Source organism: Orycteropus afer, unplaced genomic scaffold (genome assembly GCF_000298275.1).
Source record: "Orycteropus afer afer isolate SDZICR_OR568_19922 unplaced genomic scaffold, OryAfe1.0 scaffold00196, whole genome shotgun sequence".
NCBI classification, from domain to species: domain Eukaryota; kingdom Metazoa; phylum Chordata; class Mammalia; order Tubulidentata; family Orycteropodidae; genus Orycteropus; species Orycteropus afer.
This window is the reverse complement of record NW_006921783.1, coordinates 4044534-4066949: the sequence shown is the minus strand read 5'-3', so window position 1 is coordinate 4066949 and position 22416 is coordinate 4044534. Positions and strand designations below refer to the sequence as shown.

At 39.2% G+C, this 22416-nt stretch overlaps 1 protein-coding gene across 1 annotated transcript in view; it reads right to left on the bottom strand.

The window, feature by feature from the left end:
- USP32 (ubiquitin specific peptidase 32) overlaps nucleotides 1-22416 on the bottom strand; it is a 237571-nt gene that overhangs the window by 157064 nt on the left and 58091 nt on the right. The window contains exon 3 of the mRNA XM_042781920.1: nucleotides 7941-8068. Within this exon, the coding sequence (XP_042637854.1) occupies nucleotides 7941-8068 (128 nt within the window). The remainder of the gene's footprint in view (nucleotides 1-7940; nucleotides 8069-22416) is intronic.

Genomic DNA, 22416 nt, shown 5'->3' with positions numbered 1-22416 from the left:
GGCAGGGAAACTATAGTTCTGGGAACAAACGAACACAATTAAAGAGAATACTGACACATGGTGAAAACATAACTAATGTCACTGAACAATGGGTGTGGAAATTAAACAAGAACTTCACTTGCTGTGTAAACTCTCACCAACAACTCAAAGAAGTATTATTTTAAAAAGAAAAAGTGAGTAACTTCTTTGACATCTGGCATACCATTTAGAATATTCATAATTTATGTAATGTACTTGATGTGATATTTTATACAACTAGCTCACTAATCCCATTATGCTTAATGACATGTCAGCTTTTCTAGTATAAACTCTATTTTTCAATAGTTTATGAAGCTGTTTAAAAAATCACTCTAGGCTGAAACTTAGCAGCTAAGAACCATAAATACAGTAATGCACGTTTTTAAAAGTCCATATAGAGTTTTTTAAGAAGACAATGACTACTCTTTTGTAGCATCTTCACCTCAGACAACTCTTGGGATTCTTCTCCTGTCTTACAAAGAGAAACATAAAGTCACTGAAATTTAAAAATTAGCATGAATGTTACATGAATGTATCATGAACAAAAGAGAGATGGAGCTAAGATGAGGACTAATGAATATCTTACAGATTCTAATTACAGAAAAAGATTTCAAACCAATATTCTTCTGAGTGTTCATTCTCCTGTCAGCTATTATGTCAAATTTATTACAGTACTGTAATAACTAAAAATGTTAGCTGCTTTTCACTGGTTAATAAAAACTTTCATTATTTTAGTATATTGCAAAAGCTAACATTGACTGGGCTAACAATAAATGACTAGAGTTGTCCAGAAAGTTGTTAGCCTATAATGCTAGTAAATCCAACATAAAAAGATTTAATCAATAACATAGATTAACTAACATCACAAAAGGAAAACAAATCACTATTCTATGGTCAGTCCCCTTAAATCTAGTCAATTATCTAATAAACACATACTCTAGTCTCACTGAACATATGAATGCAAGCTCAACATAAATTCATCAACACTAAGGGAAAAGCATCCTACTAATCAGCTTGTTTTTATTTGCATGATGATCACTATGTCTTAAAACACTCCAGGCTTTAAAATTGCTTATGCTTTAAATGTGCATTTTCCTTTAATTTGGAAAAAGTTTTTTTAAAAGATTGCAAAGCTAGCAAAGTTAAATGACTTCAGAGTATGGTCTCCTGGTCATTTTCCTGGTCATCCTTTTAAAAGGATATTTCAAAATAATACACTAACTAAAACCAAAACATTATTAAATCAAATATTCACTAAGTTCATATACTTCATGCACAGTACTATGGGGCATATTTTTTAAAAAAGTCATAAAGTCTGCCCATCAAGAATCATAATTTAGTTAGAGATAGGATTTACATGAAAAAATTAGTGAACATGTCGTTTTCTAATCTAACGCTGTATTACATGGTACACACATAGGTTTTAGTGCTTGTAAGAGTTACGAATGGGAGAATACCAGTGAAGACTATCAACAGTTCAAAGGACAGAGCAAAATTCTTGAATTAGTTTTGGGTGATGCTAAAAGGGCATGGCCACAGCATCTGACTTCCTCTAACTTCACAAGGGGGAAAAGGATCAAGATCAACTCAACAGTCCAAGACTGATTCCTATAAGGGAGAGGTCAGAGATGCCTCCACCTTCCTACCTCCTTTTGATTAATTCTAACACCAACTGTCCCTCTCATGGTACTCCCTACTTCTCTACTGGCTTCAATACTTCCTTGCAATGGCCACGTAGCACTCAAACAATATTCACGATTATAGGGGTTTATCAGGGAAACAACAAGTTATAATTCAGGATGAGGAACAAGTCAGGATACAGTTCTATGATCGGGACAGCTTCTTCTCAGCAGTGCCTCTCTCTGGCCCTTGGCCTCTAAGCTCTGTAGCCCCTTAACCCCTGCCCTGGTCAGGCAAGGGTTACAAAGCTCTTTTAGCTCTGCCATTAAGTCCCTAGAAGCAACTCAGTCTGCCAGCAAGCCTTGGCCCAAAGGAGCTCAGTCCCTCACTCCATGGGTCCAGAAGCCCACTGTGCTGACTGCTTCCATTGTTTTTCTGCTGCTGCTTCTCTCCATCTCTTGCCATCTCAGCAAAGTGTTACAGTTCTCTCTCTCTGTCTTGTGGGTCAAGCAGGTTCAGTGCAGGGACTTGGGCCCAAGGACACATTCTATTCATAGCTCTGCTCTCTTGATGGTAGTGAGATCCCCCTTTCTGCCTCTGGGATGGCTCATTTTAAGCCTACCAGAAGACAAAACTGACCAATCTCCCAATACCCACATTAGGGTTCTATATACCTTATTTCCATGGTCCCACCCAATGAGCACACCTAGCATACCCTATTTCCATTATTAGCAAGCTATCCAAATCTCCTTGGTGGGTCACAACCACCTAACATTTGCATAGTCCCAGACAGTCATCTGGTGGGAGTCACAAAGACTACAACTCACTCACTGCCGTCAAGTTGGTCCTAACTCATAGCAACCCCTCCTTGGGTTTCCAAGGCGGTATCTCTATTGTCCAATCCCAAAGGAGCTCAGTCCCTCACTCCATGGGTGGGTTTGAACTCCAGCCTTCTGGTTAGCAGTCAAATGCCTTAGGCACTATGCTACCAGAGCTCCCAAGACTATGACTGTTGTTGCTGTTGTGTGCCGTCAAGTCAGACTCACAGTGACCCCTCCTTGGGTTTCCGAGGCATTATCACTACAGAAGTAGATTGCCCAACCTTCCTTCTGAGAAGTGACTGGTGGGTTTGAACCGCCAGCCTTCTGGTTAGCAGTCAAGTGCCTTAGGCACTACGTTACCAGAGCTTCTAAGACTATGACTGTTGTTGTGTTATGTACCGTCGAGTCGGCTCCAACTCAGAGCCACCCTTCCTGGGGTTTCCGAGGCAGTATCACTATGGAAGTAGATTGCCCAACCTTCCTTCCAAGTAGTGGCTGGTGGGTTTAAACCGCCAGCCTTCTGGTTAGCAGTCAAGTGCCTTAGGCACTATGCTACCAGAGCACCAGACTATGACTAGAAAGGCCACATTGAGTAATTCACTGCACCACAGGTGAAATGAAATTTATAAAATATTCACATAAAAATAATGTTGCAGAGAGTTCCATTTCCACCTTGAATACAGAAAGCTGGAAAGTGTCATTCCTAACAAAACAAGAAAAAGCCATATAAAGTATCATATCACAACTTTTCTTGAGCCCATCAGAGAGCTGAGTTCTCAAGGCAACCAAGTAGCCTGAAATATAAGCAAGGGTAGATCCTGCCCAAAAGAGAAGGGATGCATGGACTGCCTTATCAATAACAGAGCATGGGAGGAAGGCAACAGTTGCCATACAAGCAAGTAATAAAAACATCAACTAAAATTTAAACAAACTCCAAAACATCAAAAATGGGCTAGAATGCCCCAAATACAGAGGGAGTTGGTGATTAACAAATCTTCCATAGACTTCAAACAAAGTGTTCACTGATAAGATTGGAAGGAGGGCAGGAGATTAAAGAGAGCCTTCCTTGGAGCTGAAAGCATGGAATAGGGATCAAATGCCAGTGTAGAAAAGGTACGAAACCTCATCTCTGCCCAGATCATTCTATCATATGAGGAAAAGCCTTAAGCTAATGGGAAAGGAATAGCAAATCTTGTCAACCCCAGGGTATAGATAAAAACTAACTGTCACTGGGGGAAGGAAGGGAGGGAAAAGGTGCTCTATCTCTGGTGGAGGAGAAGAAAATAGTTCTGAGCCTATAAGCCTATTAAAAACGCACTGCCTCAAGTCATACCTGATTCATAGCGACACCTCCTTGGGTTTCCAAGGCTCACTATGGAAGTAGATTGCCCAACCTTACTTCCTAGAAGTGACTGGTGGGTATGAACTGCCAGCCTTCTGGCTAGCAGTCAAATGATTTAGGGAGCTCTGGCAGCATAGTGGCTAAGGCACTTGACTGCTAACCAGAAGGCTGGTGGTTCAAACCCACCAGCCACTCCTCGGAAGGAAGGTTGGGCAATCCTACTTCTGTAGTGATACTGCCTCAGAAACCCAAGGAGGGGTCGCTATGAGTCAGGGCTGACTCCACGGCACATAACAACAACAACAACAACTTAAGTAAATAAAGATCTACAGCTGCAGGAAAAGTAGAAAAAACTTTTCCACCCAGATATGGCCAGAGATAGAAGTCAGAATTTGACTGCCACAAGGAGAAAGGCCACAACTCCAAAAAAACACTCCATATCTAGATACAGGGAAGAGGTAACCATTGGGAGAAGTGAGAGGGGAGCTGATACATTGTGGTAAATTGCGGTCAATGTCATAAGACAAAGTATATGTGAACTGCTGTATGGAAAGTGAATTTGCTCATCCAAATCACAATTAAAAAAAAAAAAAAAAACTCCATCTCTAAAAACCATGCAAACAAGGCCTCCAGAAACTGAATCTGGGCTAACATAACAAAGAAATCATCCCCTTACTATAATTACCACCCTAGCAAACACCATGTAGCAAAACCAGACCAAAAGTGAACAAGGAACAAGAGCATGAAGAAAAATCTCTATGGAGATGACTTACAAGGAGGACTGGTAAAGAACAAACACTGAGAAGAACCTTCATACAACCCAGCATCCTCCTTAAGTATAAGGAAGCATTAGAGAAATCTGAGACCTGTGATATACTCCAAGACCCCCAGATAGCACCTATATAAACAATAACAACAAAACAACCAAATTCACTGCCATAGAGTAGATTCAGACTCACAGCCATCCCCTTTGGATTTCTAAGGTGGTAAATCTTTACAGAAGTAGATTAGTCCTCCTTCCAGAGAGTGGCTGGTGGGTTTGAACCACAAACCTGGTTAGCCATCCCGCTCAGTTCCAGAGTTGGCTTCCTCCTCCTCTGCCAGTGCCAGCCAGGAAACACAATTGGGTGAGGGGCTGTGCCATAGCCTGCTACCATCCAGTGAGTTAGTCCTGCCCCTCCCAGGGTATCCTGGATACCTGTTGTATGTTTATATAGGAAAAAACATAGTATATATAGGTACTAAGGAGCTATGGTGGCATGGTGCCTAAGGTACTTGATTGCTAACCAGGTTTGTGCTGTGATGAACATGAGCGTGCATGCATCTGTTCCTATGCTGGCTCTCACCTCTCTAGGATATATACCTAGTAATGGGATTGCTGGGTCAAACGGTATCTCCAATTCCAACTTTCTAAGGAAAGCCATATTGCTTTCCACAGTGGTTGTGTCATTTTACAGTTACTCTAGCAGTGTATAAGAGTTCCCAGAAATAAACTCTTATGTTTATGATCAATTGATTTTCAACCAAAGTGGTAACTCAACAGGGGAAAGAATAGTGTTTTCAACAAATGGTGCTGGGACAACTTGAGATCCACATCCAAAAGAATGAAGTTAGACATCTCACATTGCACACCAAAATTAGCTCAAAATGGGTAACATCTAAATGTAAAAGCTAAAAAGTATAAAATGCTTAAGAGGAAAACAAAGGTTAATCTTTACGATCCTGCATTTGGCAATGGTTTCTTAGATCCAACCAAAAGCACAAACCATTAAAAAAATAAATAAATAACAGCATTAAAATTAAACATTTTTTATGCTTCAAAGGACACCATCAAAAAAGTAAAAAAAACAAGGCTCTGGTGACACATTCAGCTGTTAACCAAAATGTTAGTCATTCGAACCCACCAGCCACCCCTAAGGTGAACAACTTGCTTTCGTAAAGATTTACAGCCTTAGACACCGTATGGGGTACCTCTACTTTGTCCTATAGGGTCACTATGACACTAGATTTGGTTTTAAAAAAGTGGAAAAACAATGCATACAGTAGGAGAAAATATTTGCAAATTAAATACCTTCTAAGGGACTTGTATCTAGAATATATAAAGAACTCTTATAACAACTTAGTAAGGAAAAGACAACCCAATTGAAAAATGGCCAAGGATGTGAATGGATGTCTGTTAATAGGTGTATATATGTGCACACATAAAAAGATACAGGTCAATGAGAGCAGTGTGATTCAGTGGTAGACTTCTTGCCTTTCATACGGGAGACCCAGTTTCAATTCCTGGCCAACACACCTCAAATGCAGCCACCATTCATCTGTCAGTGGAGATATGTGTGTTACTGTGATGCTGAATAGGTTTAGCAGAGCTTCCAGACTAAGACACACTAGGAAGAAAGGCCTGGTGATCTACTTCTAAAAATCAGTCATGGAAAACCCTATGGATTATAATGGTCTGATACCATTGTGCATGAGGTCAACCATGAGTAGGACTCCAACTCCTTGACAGTTAACAAAAACATATGTAAGTACAAATACATACACATACACACATACATATGTTGTTGTTGTTGTTGTTATGTGCTGTCGAGTTGGACAGACTCATAGCGACCCCTCCTTGGGTTTCCAAGGCAGTATTACTACCGAAGTAGATTGCCCAACCTTCTTTCTGAGGAGTGGCTGGTGGGTTTGAACCTCCAGCTTTCTGGTTAGCAGTCAAATGCCTTAGGCACTACGCTACCAGAGTTCCTATACACATACATATACATATAAAAAAAGAGATGGGTCCGATATTTTTCCCAGCAACAGAAAGTACAGTGGGCCTGACAGGTTTTACTCGAAGAAAGGAGTTGAAGGGAGAGAGGCTGAAGTTAGGACATATTTGAATTTGGAAAAATAGTCATAAATTAGTATAGACTTAGTTTAAGTCTCTTTCTCTATTGGCCACTTATATATATAACTACATTAAAAATTATTTCTTAAAATAAAAAATTCTAAATTCCACGTTTTATATTATACTAAGGGAGCTCTGGTAGTGTAGTGCCTAAGGCACTTGACTGCTAACCAGAAGGCTGGCAGTTCAAACCCACCAGCCACTCCTCGGAAGGAAGATAGGGCAATCTACTTCCACAGCGATACTGCCTCGGAAACCCAAGGAGTGGTCGCTATGAGTTGGGTCCAACTCAACGGCACATAACAACAACAACAACAACATATTATACTAACAGTTAAAGACAAGAAGATTAAAGAAAATATGAAGATTAAACATACTGAAACAGGGAACTCAATAAATAGCCTTAGAAAAAATGCTACCCCTATCAAAAATACAAAAGAATAGCAGAACATGAAAGCACATTATTTTACACAACAATATCTCTAAGAGAAATAACAGCATATATCCTCCCCACAAAAAACTTACAGTACAAAACAAAGAATGTAATCTCTGTATTATGTAAACAGCAAGGTACAAAAGCACATGATACAGGTTAGAAACAAAAGCTGTCATTGATTAGAAATGACAAATTAAGGTCTATATAATATACCAAGCTTAAGGTTCCTACTATAATATTCACTATTTTATTAATTTTATTCTTATTTCACATTTAAAATGGCATAATACATGTCTGTATATATAACTACAAAAGAGTAAATCTTATTACTGTTAGAAAGAAAATATTTGTATCAACTTAGCACTTTTCATCTCTACCTAAAAATTTTTGCAAAATTTAAACAAGCCTTTACAAGTTCCAATAAGTTACTGTTTCATTTACAACATATAATTAGCTAGCTTTTACTATATGGAAGGGTTCTCTTTAATACAAAATTTATAAAACATACTCTCAATATAAGAATGTTATGTCAGAGAAATGAAGTTTTTAAGAATAAGAAGGTGCTGTAATTATAATCAGTGACTATTTAATCCCAGAAAGAAGTACAAAAGAAGCCAAATCTATAGCTCTGCAGTTCTCCAATTTGGCTTCTAAAAACACAGCCATAGTGACATCTATGTCACTATGTTTACCTTCTAGGCAAGAAAAATAGCCATGGGGAAGATTAAATCTGCTAAAGCCAGGAGGCTCCTCAAGAGCTCAGGCTGGTGGATAACTATCTCAAAGGAAAACCTGAGTTATAAAGATTACCTCAGCAACTTTCGGTGGCACTCCATCCCCAAGCACTTCCCTGATGAAGCAGTGCTGGCTCATGTAGTATGAGAGTCCACAGGTTCTCTTGAAGGCATCTTTCAGTCGTTTCAGCTCTACATCTGTAACTGCAATTCAGAAACAGAACACAGATTTTAAAAAACGGAAAGAAGTCTTTCACAATCTTTAAATTTTTTCAATCCAATTTTTAAGAAAAATTGGCAAGTGTTACTTCTCTTTCTAGATAAGTTTAAAAATAAATTCCAAATAAATGTTCTTGATCTTAATATTTTCAAATCTAATCTAGAAAATAATTATGAAAATTCTTGACCTGTTATTTTCAAAAGACAGATCAATAAACTACTCATGCCACTAATGGACCACACAAACCCCAGCTTCTAAATTCTGAGACCAGAACTAGATGGTGTGTGGCTACCACTCAGAAAGGGATCACAATAGGAGGTCCTGGATAGAGTGGGAGAAAAATCTGGAACAAAACTCAAAATCATAAAATAAGGACTAGGCTTAGTGGTTTGACAGAGACTGGCAGAACACTTGACACTATGGCCCTCAGGCACCCTTGAGGCCTGAAACCAAACTCACCCAGTGGCTCAACTTTCAGCCAAACAACAGACAGGCCTGTAAGGTGAACAGTAACACCAGTGAGGTATGCACTTTTTAGAATAATCAACCACAGGAGATCAAAAGGGCAGCATCTGTCCAGGGATAAAGCTCAGAAGGCAGGAAGGGATAGGAAAGAAGGACAAAATCAAAATGGGAAACACAGGGAGGAAGTGGGAAGAGTGCTATTACATTGTGGGGATTGAAATCAATGTCAGAATCAAAACGTGTATTAATTACTGAATGGAAAACCAATCTGCTATGTAAACTTTCAATCCTCCCCCGAAAAAAATGTGTGTGTGTGTGTATACATACACAAACTAAGTAACTAACCCACACAAGTTTTAGGCAGGGGCAAAAAAAGGCAACAAATGATTGAAATGAGCAGATAAGCTAAATGCCGTTTGATTCTGACATTATCATTTGTGGCACCAAGTTGCTCATTTCCTTCAAGATAAAATTTATACTATATGTGCTCCTTGAGCACATATCCATCCATGTAGAGAATACTCCCCACATTTAGCTTAGATTTTACCATCATTCAAAAAGAAAATAATCTATAAATAGGTTACACAAACAATCTAACAAATTTTACACACCTATCGCCAAAAAAATTAAATTACTGAACCACTGCTTTATTTCAGGCATTGAAAATTGAAAAATGCAAAAAATAGTATCTTTCTATAAGTATAGAGGAGTTACTCTTTCTTACATTCCCTTTTCACAGGATAACACCACTGTCCTTGAAGCTTCCCAGGACAGAAACATAAGAAACAGAGTAAGTCAGGAAGAAAAGATGACAAACTCCATTTTGGACCTACTGGATATGAGGAATCTTAGGTATCTGTGGTGGTTACATTTGTGTGTCAACTTGGTTGGCCCTGGCTGAGTGGCTGGGCAGCTGAATGTAGTTATTCTCCATGGTGAGACTGGTAATTAACTCCATGGTGGACTCTATTGGAGCAGCTGAGTAGCTGCTTTGGGTATGTGGTCTGCTTCTCGTATATAAGAAACAGCTTTGGGAATGGTCTCCAACTTATGGCACACTTGAACCCTGCATGTAGCCATGTCACTGTTCAGCAGCCTGCCATGCTGTGCCGACCTTGGGACTTTTAATGGACTTGAATTAATGGCCTGCCATGTTGTTTGGTAACATCGGATTGTGCCTTTTTACTTGTCAACCTTGGGCTTGTTGGCCTCAGCAGCCAGTAGCTGGCTGAGTGAAGAAACGCCTCTAGTTCCAGGGGGCTGGAAGCAGGAGGCAGAGATGGACCTCAAGGTTGAGGGGCTTTCACCCAGCCCCTAGAGCCTGGCACTTTGGACTTGGACTTAAAACCTCCAAACTGTAAGAGAATAAACTCCTGTTTGTTAAGGCCATCCCATTTGTGGTATATTCCTGTCAGAGTGTCACTACATAACCAGAACAGTATCCATTGGGTTTTTAGAATTGTTAGAATAAAGCTTAGGAGAGGTTTGATGGGCATCATCAGCCTACAGGTGGCAATTAAAACCATGAGTAAGAAACACAGTAAGACAGAGTCAAAACTGAAAGAAACCAATGCTTACAGTGTGTGTAGAGGAAGTAAAAAATGGTTAAAGGAGACTAAGGAGAAATAGGTCGAAAGGAGAAACAAGGAGAGTGTAGTCTCCAAAAGCCAGGAAGAAGGGACTGATTAAAAATCTCAAGTAAAACAGAAAGGTCCAGAGCAAGATAAAGACTGACGAGTGCCTGGCACATACCTAATCACTCAATAAATGTTTGTGGGAGGGAAGGAGGGTGATGGGTTCACCAATATGTAGAGCAATGATAAAACAGTAAGGTCTAATACTTGAAAAAGCAGCTAGAGGAAAGTGTGACTATTATGAGGCGCTTAATTCATTAAAAACTGGAATCAAAGTATTAACATTTCCAATATACTAATTTGACTTTTTTTCCCCCTTTTTAGAATGCAAAAGGTAAAAAAAGAAGAGTCTTAGGTGGTAAATTATAGTAACAGAGAAGATATGACTTGAACTACTGGAAAACCTATTTCTTCAAGATGTCTAATTTACATTAATGGCTTTTCTAAATAAATTATGTTGCACACAGTCTAATGGAGAAGAAAAAAAAATCAATCACTATAGTATACTATGATAATTCATATACTATAGCTTATAGATTATTTGAAGGACTGATTGATAATATGCTGAAAAAAATAAAATAAGTAAGAATCTCATGACCAAATAATGTATTCATTTATAGTGGAAGGAATGTACATATAAACAAGCTTTTAAAAACATTTATAAAGAGCAAACAGTGTCCACCAACAGAAGTCAGGTTGAATAAACTATGGTATACTCTCAAAATAGAGTATCAAACAGAGGCTAAAATGTTCCATAAGAACCACATTTACTGAAAATAAAGAATATTTTTATTTACTCAAACACATTGACATTTGGTTAATCTATAGAAAAAGAATACATAAAAGTGCTCACTTGTAAAAGTTTTTCAAATTTTCTGAAACTTTGAAATTTTAAAAAGTAAAACTGTAGGCAAGAAAAATACAATAGAATTGAGCCTGGTAAGTTTTTTTTTTTTTTTTTTAATTGTGATTTGGGTGAAGATTTACAGAGCAAATTCACTTTCCATATAGCAGTTCACATACACTTTGTCTCATGACATTGACCACAATTTACCCCAATGCAACAGCTCCCCTCCCACTTCCTCCCCACAGTTACCTCTTCCCTGTGCCTATCCCTCCATGCACTCCTGCCCCCTGAGCTGTCTCCCTGTGCATAAGCAGCCTTTCTTTCTCCCATGATTGTTCTCTCCAAGAAGTGTATCTACCTCAGATAAATGTTCAACTCATATGCCTGTCTTTTGTTTGGCTGGAAGCCACAGGTGTGGGTTCAATTCCAGACCTGAAGGGCAGCTAGGGGCCATAGTCTCAGTGGTTCCACCAAGTCTGGTAAGTTTTAAGGTAAGATAACATACTATTAATACAGTAATTTTCATTTTAGAAAGAAAAAGCAGTTTTAGCAAAGACTTGGAAAACTGAACACATGTATTTTTATCTCTTCTCCCTCTCTCAAGACCTCACTAATATCACAATGAGAATAAAAAAGAACATAAACTCGCAAGGACCAAGAGGATAAGACAGAACTGATGACCTAAGAAACCACCTTTTTCTGGAAGGCATTAATAGTGTGCAGATGAGTTGCAGATCTAACTAAGCTAAAGAAAGTTGAAAACTAAGCACCAGCAGTTGAGAAATGCAAACAAGAAGCAATCCTATTCACCCTGTCCAAAGCTCCAAAAAGGTTCAGGAACTGACGGTAAAATTACCACAAAAGGCAGAAGGGTGAAAGGAGGGGTTAAAACAGATACTGGCTGAAAGTCTATTATACGGAGTGGTTAGGCCTTCGGGTCCCTTGTCCCACATGGCACAGGCATCACCTTGCCATCTGTTCCTCCCCCCCTCCTCCCCTTTCATACCAAATTTTTAGATGTAAATATGTATCAAGAGACTAAAGATATATTCTCTGGAGAAACTGAGACAGAAAGGCTTTAAACATGGAAACACCAGATTTAGCTAAGAGTTGCAGGCAGGATAATGAGGAGCTACATGGAAAAGGGTCAAAATTAAGCTAGCACTGACACTGAGCTTCCTTCCCTTGCCCAGCTCTGACATGCGTATCACCCAAGCAGAAAAAAATGAGGATTCTTCTCTGAACAAAGTAAATGATGACAGAATAAAGGCCTACTGCTACTAACATGGGGAGAGAGGAGTTTTCCAGTTCTCCCTAAAGAAATAACTGGGTTCCCAACTAATTAGCCAACAAAAAAATCCACATATCAACAAGCAATAATTCAAACACAATAGACTTCCAATCAAGTTGTAATACATCACTCTCAAAAATAAATGGACAGTTTGATACTTTCTTATAAAGTTAAATATACACTAACTCTACAACCCAGCAATTTCACTCCTTGTCATTTACCCAAAGAAATAAATTGCACAGGAATGCACACAGCAGCTTTATTAAAAGCAGCCAAAAAACTGGAAACAACCTTCCTGTCCATGAATAGATGAATAAATTGTGGTACATTCATACAAAATGCAGCGATTTTAGGGGGAATAAAAAATAGTCTCTGCCATCTGACAGAATGATGGACAGATCTTCAAGTCTGAGATCTGTAGGTGATGAGAGTTGTTTTCCATGACTTCCATGACCACTGAATTCAAAACATTCAAGAATTTCTTCAACTCCAAGACTATGGCACCTGTGGTCACTGCTTGGTCGCAGCCAGCTACCCAGAGGGACCGAGTAGTTGAACCTGCAGGCTTGGGACCACAGTTGCAGGGGACATCAAGCTCAATTGGCATAACATACTATACAAAACATTGTTCCACCTCCTACTTTGGCGAGTAGCGACTGGGATCTTAAAAGCTAGCAAAGCTGCCATCTAGATGCAACAATGGGTCTCTCCTCGTCCAGAGCAAACAAGAATGAAGAAAACCAAAATTCATGGAAACAATTAGTCCTAGCGACTGGTTCACCATCTGATCTGTAGCCTATACAATTATGAGACCAGAAGAACTAGATGGTGCCCGGCTACCACTGTCATCCACTTGGAGGGGGATCTATGTAGGAAATCCTTGATAGAGAGGGAGAACAATGTGGAACAAAACTCAAAATCATTTGGAGAAAAAAAAAAAAAAGGTAGGGACCAGGTTTGCTGGTCCGATAGAGCCTGGTGGAACCACTGAGACTATGGCCCCTAGCTGCCCTTCAGGTCTGGAATTGAACCCACACCTGTGATTTTCAGCCAAACAAAATACAGGCATATGAGTTAAACATTTACCTCAAGTGGATACACTCCTTGGAGAGAATAATCATGGGAGAAAGAAGGGCTGCTTATACACAGGGAGACAGCTCAGGGGGCAGGAGTGTATGGAAGGATGGACACTGGGAAGAGGTAACTATGGGGAGGAAGTGGGAGGGGAGCTGTTGCATTGTGGTAAACTGGTCAATGACATGAGACAAAGTATATGTGAATTGCTGTATGGAAAGCGAATTTGCTCTGCAAATCTTCACCCAAATCACAATTAAAAAAAAAAAAAAAGCCAAAAAAAGAAAAGAAAACCCTATAAGGCGCTCTGGTGGTACAGTGCCTAAGGCATTTGACTGCTAACCAGAAGGTGGTGGGTTCAATCCCACCAGCCACTCCACAGAAGGAAGACAGGCAATCTGACACATATGGGGCACCATTAGTCAGTTTAAATTAAATTGAAGGCATTAATGAAAAAAAATGACTATGGCACCTAATTACCCTTCAGGCCTGGAATTGAACTCATTCCCATGGCTTTTAGCCAAACAATAGATAGGCATATAGGGTGAACACTTAAACCAGGTAGATACACTCCTTAGAAAAATCAATCATGGGAGAACGGAAGGGCAGTATTTGTACAGGGAGACCACTCAGGTTGCAGGAATGCATAAGGAAGAAGGACACAGGGAAGAGGTAACTACAGAGAGGAAGTGGGAAGAGAGCTGTTACATTGTGGGGGCTGCAGTCAACGTCATGAAACAAACTGTGTATGAACTGCTGTATGTTGTTGTTGTTATGTACTGTTGAGGTGGATCCGACCCATAGTGACCCCTCCCCTTGGGTTTCCGAGGCAGTATCACTACGGAAGTAGATTGGCCCATCTTCCTTCCGAGGAGGGGCTGGTGGGTTTGAACTGCCACCCTTCTGGTTAGCAGTCAAGTGCCTTAGGCGCTATGCTACCAGAGCACCCCTGAACTGCTATATGGAAAATGAATTTGTTCTGTAAACTTTCACCCTAATCACAATAAAAATTAAAAAAAAAAAAAGAAGGGCCTGGAATGGAGTGTATCCATAGAGATCTAGGGTCCCTATGCTGACAGCTTCCTAGAAACAGGAGAGAGAGAGTTGTAACAATGAAGATGAGAGATGGTGCAAAACAGAGAGCAGCACAAATGGTGTCAGTACAAGTAGCAGGAACCAGAAAACCTGTGTAACACTGCTGTAGTGGGCTTACCAATCCGCAGAGTGAGAGAGAGCTGAGCACCTTCAGACAAGAAGCTTGCTGGTGGTGGTGGTGCTGCTGGGGTACCTCTAGGAACTTGCTGGCAGAGCTAAAGAACTGTAACACTGCCCAAGAAGGGCAGAGGCCAAGAAAAGACCTGTCTGTGGGCATGGCCGAGAGAAAAGCTGCCTGCCTGCAGGCATGGCCAAGAAGAAGCTGAGAGTCGTCCTAGTTGGAAGCTATCCTGACTGAAGAACTGTCTCCTGTCTCCTGAATTGTGTCCTGTTAGGTAAACCTAATCCTGATCCTGAGTTGTAGTCTGTTACCTCCCCAATAAACCACATAATCCTGAGTATGGTCTGTGAGTTCTGTGTGGCAATTGCAACAAATTATCAAATCTAGCAGACAAGTAGGGAATGTTGAGGTGGTGGTGGTGGTGGTGGTGGTGGTGGTTCCCGGTATCAGAGACTGTGAAAAAGTTGGAGAGTGAAGTGTGTTGTCCTCTACCTCACAGGAGTCAGCTTCGTGCTGATGGTGATTCTTATCCCTCCTCCTGAATGTAGACAGGCCCTGACAATAGTAATATATTACAATAATTGACACACATAACATAAATTAATCTCTAAACATTATGCTGAGCAAAAGAAGCCAGACACAAAAGAACATATATCATATGATTTCATTATATGAAATTCTTGAATAGGCAAAACCAGCTATGATGACAGAAATCAGATCAGTGGTTAAGTAGTGGGATACACAGGGAAGAGATACTGACTAATGTTAATACTGCCCAAAGCAATCTATAGTTTCAACAATCCCTATCAAAATCCCTGTCTTTACTGCAGAAATGGAAAAACCAATCCTCAAATTTATATGGAAATACAAGGTGCCCCAAATAGCCAAAGCAATCTTAAAAAAGAACAACTAAGTAGGAGAACTCACATTTCCCAATTTCAAAATGTACTACAAAGCTACCAAACCAAAACCAAACTCAGTTCTGTGGAGTCGTTTCCAACTCACAGCAACCCCTCCTTGGGTTTCGGAGGCAGTATCTCTATGCAAGTACATTGCCTGATCTTCTTTCCAAGGAGTGGCTGGGGAGTTTGAACCACTGACAATAATCAAAAAAGTGTAGGAAGGAAGAGAATTCAGAGTCCAGAAATAAACTCATACACACAACCAACGGATTTTCAACAAGAGTACCAAGTCTATTCAATGGTGAAAGAACAATCTCTTCAACAAATTGTGCTGGCTTTAGTTTTGTATATTTCACCGTACACAAATTATATTTCAATAAAATGTATTTAAATAATTGTTTTTAAAATTGTGCTGGGACAATTGGATCTCCACATGCAAAAGAATGAAGTTGGGTCCATACCTCACATTATATATGGAATTTCAAATGGGTCAATGACCCAAATAAAAGATGCAAAAGCATAAAACTCTTAGAACAAAACACAGGGGTAAAGCTTCAAGGTCTTGCTTTTAACAAGAGATTCTTAGATATGATGCCAAAATTACATGCAACAAAGAAAAAAATAGGTAAAATGGATTTCATCAATTAAAAACTTTTGTACATCAAAGGACTTTATCAACAAAGTGAAGAGACAACTTACAGAATGGTGGTGGTGGTGGTTATGTGCCGTCAAGTTGGATCCGACTCATAGCGACCCCTCCTTGGGTTTCCAAGGCGATATCACTACAGAAGTAGATTGCCCAACCTTCCTCCCGACAAAATATTTGGGAACCGTACATGATAAGAGTTTAATATGCAGAATTATATATAGAGAGAGAGCGAGGAGCGAGGAGCGAGGAGCGAGGAGCGAGAGCACTCCTACAACTTAACAACAAAATATAAATAACCAATTCAAAAATGGGCAAAGGACTTAAATAGATAATTCTCCAAAAGAGATATACAAATAGCCAGGCAGCACATGAAAAGATGTTCAATGTTACTAGGCATTAAAATAAAATTAAAAAAAAAAAAAAAAACACTGCCGTCAAGTCGGATCTGAATCATAGCGACCCCTCCTTAGGTTTCCAAAGTGGTATCACTACAAAAGTAGATTGCCCAAGCTTCCTTCCAAGGAGTGGCTGGTGGGTTTGAACTACCACCCTTCTGGGTAGCAAATGCTTCAAAATCATTAATGAGATATCATTTCACTCCCACTAGAACAATTATCAGAAAAACAAGTGTTGTCAAGGATGTAGAGGAACCCTTCTGTGTTGCTGGTGGGAATGTAAAGTGGTGCAGCTGGAAAACAGTGTGACTATTCCTCAAAAAGTTAACACAGAATTACTATGTAACCCAGCAATTTCACTCCTAAATATATACCTAAAACATTTCAAAACAGGGACTCAAACAGATATTTGTATACCAACGGTCAATGCAGCATTGTTCATAATAACCAAAAGGTAGATATAACCTAAGTGCCCATCAACAGGTGAATGGATGAACAAGGTGGAACATTATCAGCCATAAAGAGAAATGAGGTTCTGATACATGCTATGACACAAATGAACTGTGAAAACATTATGCTAAGTGAAGCAACTCAAACAAAAGGCCAAGTCATATATTAATAGGCAAATGCAGAGAGACAAAAGTTTATTAGTGGTTACGAGGAGGTGGGGAGGCACGGAATAGATAGCTATAGCTGAAAGAGTACTGAATTTCTGTTTGGGGCGATGAAAACCTTTTGGAAATGGATAGCGGTGATGATGTACAACATGGTGAATGTATCTACTGTTGTTGAACTGCATACTTCAAAATAAAACTGGCAACCTTTTTGTTCTATATATTTCACTACAATAAAATTTTTCAAAAGTTCCAGGTATTTACTGCTATGAGGGAAAGAAGGCCCCATTCCAAGTTCTATTTGAAAAACTAGATATATGAATTTTTATGTGGAATCTCCCTTTCATTGTCAGTAAGGTTTTGTTTTTAATTTAAATAACATGTAGGCTCAGTATTGCCCACTAGCTGCCATATGGCAACCCAGGCCAAATAGTTAAGGCCACAAACATATATATGGTTCAAATCCAAAATCTGCAATTTACTAGTTGAGGCAACATGGGTAAGTTACTTAATGTCTCTGTGCTTCAGCTTATCCATCTGTAAAACGGAGATACTATGACCAACTTCTTGGCATTGATATAAGGATTTAATGAGATAATGTCTATTAAAGGCTTACTTAACAAAGACTGGAAAGCAATGGATGCTCAATAAATGATAGTCTGGGAGGAGAGGAATTCCAGCATTAATAAGGCTCTCTCCTCTTCTTTTTCTACTACTAATTCTGAGAGGAAGTAGCAGGAAATTATGAAAATAAGGACACATTAGAAAAAAAAGATTTTTATGCCTTTATCCTCTTTCCTCCTTTCCTATAGGCCAATATGTCACACTAGCACACTCAACTGCCTCCTAACACTGAAACAAAGGGGAAGGGAAGAGAGGTAGAAGAAGAAGGGAAAAATCAAGAGGATGGAAGGAAATTTCTGCAGCTATGATAGACAAGCATAAGGGAAGACAATATTGCTATTAACTGTAAAGAATGTACCCAAAGCACTGTGTTAGATTTGAACATGAATGCTGTCTAACTCAAAGACAGGTGGTCACATTATTAAGAATATTTAAGTTCATTTAAATTCTTAAAAATTATATATGAAATGAAATCCATCTTCCTTCCTAACACAAATTTTGCTATCTAGACTACTTAATAGAAAAAGACAAGGCAGAAGTCACTTGGTCTTAACAGATCAAAGGTTCAATCTGGTCATTTTGCTGTATTCACTGGCTACAAACTGGTCTTCACATGATATTTATCCAAGGCACAGGTTTATCTTTTGCTGTATTTATTTTATTCATCTCTCAGGGCTCCTAATTAATCACAGTTGGACTAAAGTCACCCAGAACCATACACACACACACACACACACACACATTTATATAGAGATATATTTATATATATATATATAGATATATACATATACATATATATATAGTGAAGACTACCCTATAACAGATGATTTTAAAATAGGCTTTTTCTATTTGACCCATGCATCAAGCACAAGACTAATTCAGAGTTCACTAAACCCAAGACTTATCTAGAGGGTACTTTGTTTGTTTTTACAAAACACAAACAAAAGCAGAAAAAAAAATTCACAGTTTATTTATCTAGCAGTCTCTGGTTACATAATTAATTAAAACATATTCTCAATAGCCACTACAACTTACTTGAAACAAAAAAACTAAATAGAATGTATTTTGTTTAATTATAGTACTTCCCCTTACTTGTGGGGGATATGTTCCAAGATTCCCACTGGATGCCTAAAACTGTGGATAGTACTAAACCCTATATATACTATGTTTTTGCCTAAATATACATACGACAAGTACCCAGGGTACAGAGAGCAGCATTAACCCATCAGACATCTGTAGGGTGGGGCACTGCCACTGACCCAACTGTGCTTTCCAGGGTGCCAAGTGGAGGAGGAGGAAGCCGGCTCCAGTACTGACTGAGATTTCATCATGCTACTCAGAACAGTGCACAATTTAAATAATTCCAGACCACAGCTGACCATGGGTAACTGAAACCACAGAAAGTAAAACCGCAGATAAGGAGAACTACTGTATTCATATAATTAACTGGCAACAGTGTGTTGGATGCTAAGAGGGATACAAAGATAAAGCATGGTCCTTGTTTTCAAAAAGCTTAAAATCTGTCAACAAATATTTGAATGCATATCTTAGGCCAGGCACTGTTACATCTTGTGATAGTTGGAGCTGTGTGTCAACTTGGCTGGACCACAATTCTGTGTGGTTTAAGCCGCTGTGATGTGGTTATTCCCATGATGGGATCAGATGAACATGTTTTGAGCAGCCAATCCCTTGAAAGAGAGTTTCCCTAGGGGCGTGGCCTGCTTCCAGTATATTTATGGACATCCTGGGAAAAGAGACAGTCTTCTATGGATTGGGATTCTGTTGTGCTGCCTATAACTGTCTGTGAGCGAACAATCCACCATTTGGCCTGGAGATCTTGAATTCGTCATTTGTGGGAGTCAACAGCCAGTATACTGCCTGCCAACCTTGAGTTCGTCAGTCCCTGCAGCTGCGAGAGTCAGGAAAAGCCTCCAGATTGACGTTTGATCCAAGAACTTTGGACTTGCCAGCTTCAGTAAATGTGTAAGCCATTTTCCTAAGATAAATTTCTCTTTCTCTATATACATAAGCTTTTCTGGTTTTGTTTCTCTAGAGAACCCAGTCTAATACACATCTTTATTCGAGCAGTTCTTAATTCTAGCTGTATAGATGGAGTCACCTAAATTGTCATTTAAAACATATGGATGCCAAAATGTGTATGAACTGTTATATGGAAAAAGAATTTGCTCTATAAACTTTCAACCAAATCACAATTGAAAAAAAGAAGAAGGAAAGTATTGATGCCTAGGTTCTAATCTAGATCAATATATTAGAATCTCTGGAGACAGGGCCCAGACATTCAAATATCTGTTAAATAAATGAATACACAATTAGTGATAATACAAGACAGAACGTAACAAATAGCCTAAAAGGTATAAAAAGTGCTAGGAGCGCACAAAGAAAATATTATAGGGAAGGAGTCAAGGAAAGTTTCATAAAAAAGGGTCATTCTTGTGTGAGAAAATCAAGAGTATAAGACAAAGAGACAGGCAAGAACATGTCAGGCAACAAGAAGGGAATAAGCAATGGTACAGAGACCAGAAGATGTCAGGAATGTTTGAACAGGTTGTTAGGGTGTGGGAATTGCAAGAGAGGTAAGTATGGAAACAGAAGTGGAAGGAATACCTAAGAAGGTGATAAATATGTTAATGAGTTTAGACTTTTTCAGGAGTTATTTTTAGAAGAATTATTCTGGTGATAATGTGAAAGAAATACAGTAAGGTGTAAAAATTTTAAATTGGGTATTCAAATCTGGAAGCTACTAAAAAACTTAATGTGATTTAAGAGTTCTATTAAAAGCTCTGGTAGCGTAGTGCCTAAGGCACTTGACTGCTAACCAGAAGGCTGGCGGTTCAAACCTACCAGCCACTCCTCAGAAGGAAGATGGGACAATCTACTTCTGTAGTGATACTGCCTCGGAAACCCAAGGAGGGGTCTCTATGAGTCAGGTCTGACTCGATGGCACATAACAACCACCAACAACAATTAAAAGCCCTGGTGGGTACAGTAGTTAGGTATTTGACAGCTAAGCAAATGGTTGACAGACTGAACCTACCAGCCACTTTCCAGAAGAAAGAGGTGGCAGTCTGCTTCCGTAAAGATTACAGCCTAGAAACCCTGTGGGGTAGGTAGTTCTACTCTCCTATAGGGTTGCTATGAGTCAGAACTGACTTGATGGTACAGGTTTGGTTTGGTTTTGGGTTTTTTTTGTTTTTGTTTTTATTTTGTTTTTTTGGTTTTCAGTGTTCACAGACACACAACATATTCCCACAGAAGAAAAGTTTACTTTTTAAAAAAAGAAAGTCTAGAGAGACATATATCATTCTTCTTTCATATAAACCCACTCCTCTCTTCTCCATTTTATTTAATTTTCTGATAATGAAGGAGAAGAAAAAGGGCCACAGGGTTTCTGTTAGAGATATCTAGCATTAGGGAAAAATATTGACCAAAAGTCTACCATCTGCTACTTGGCCAACCAAAGAAATGATGCAGGGACTCACTCAACACAGTCACAACTGAGAAGAGAAACAGAAAGGATAAAATTAAGAAAAGTAAGTAAAATAGGCTAATTTTAAAGTTAACAAAGTTAAAAAAAATAGAAAATACCAGACAAAAGAGATAAAGAAAATCAACATATATTTAACTGGTATCCCTAAAGAAAAAATGGAAATAACAGTGTCACTTCTGCAGTAGTGACGAGCCCACAAAGATTCACCAGGAGGGAACATCCATACCACTGTCAATGGGAGAAGCGCCAAAGTCACACTGCAAGAAGGATGTATGTGGAAGATAAAACTGTTTCAAAATACATCTACCACGTATGAGAATACTAAGTAATTACATTCATATTGGGTTTTTTTTTTTTTTTAATTGTAATTTGGGTGTAAATTTAGGAGCAAATTCATTTTCCTTACAGCAGTTCATACATATTTTGTTTCATGACACTGATAACAATCCCTATAATGTAACAGTTCTCCTCCACTTCTTCCCTGTAGTCACTTTTTCCCTGTGTTCTTCTTTCCTACGCATTCCTGCCCTCTGAGCTGTCTCCCTGTGCAAATGCTGCCCTTCTGATCTCCCATGATTGATCATTCTAAGGAGTGTCCCCACCCAGTGTAAATGTTTACCTTATATGCCTGACTCTTGTTTGGCTGGAAGCCACAGGAGTGACTTCAATTCCAGGCCTGAAGAGTGACAAGAGACCACAGTTTCAGGGGTTTCACTAGTCTCTATCAGACGAATAAGCCTGTTTTTTTTTTTTTTTTTTAATGATTTTGAGTTTTGTTCCACATTTTCCTCCCACTCTGCCCAGGATCTCCTACCCTATGACCTAGCAATTTCACTCCTAGGTATTTACTAAGAAGTGAAAATACATGATCACAAAATGACTAATACAAAGATGTTCACAGCAACTTCGTTCCTAATAGCCAAAAACAGAAAATGCCTCAAATGTCTGCAAAGACGTGAACAGGAAAATTATGAAACATTCATGTTGTTATTGTTGTTGTTATGTGCCATCCAGTCAGCCCCAACTCATAGTGAACCCTCCTTGGGTTTCTGAGGCAATATCACTACGGAAGTAGATTGCCCCATCTTCCTTCCAAGGAGTGGCTGGTGGGTT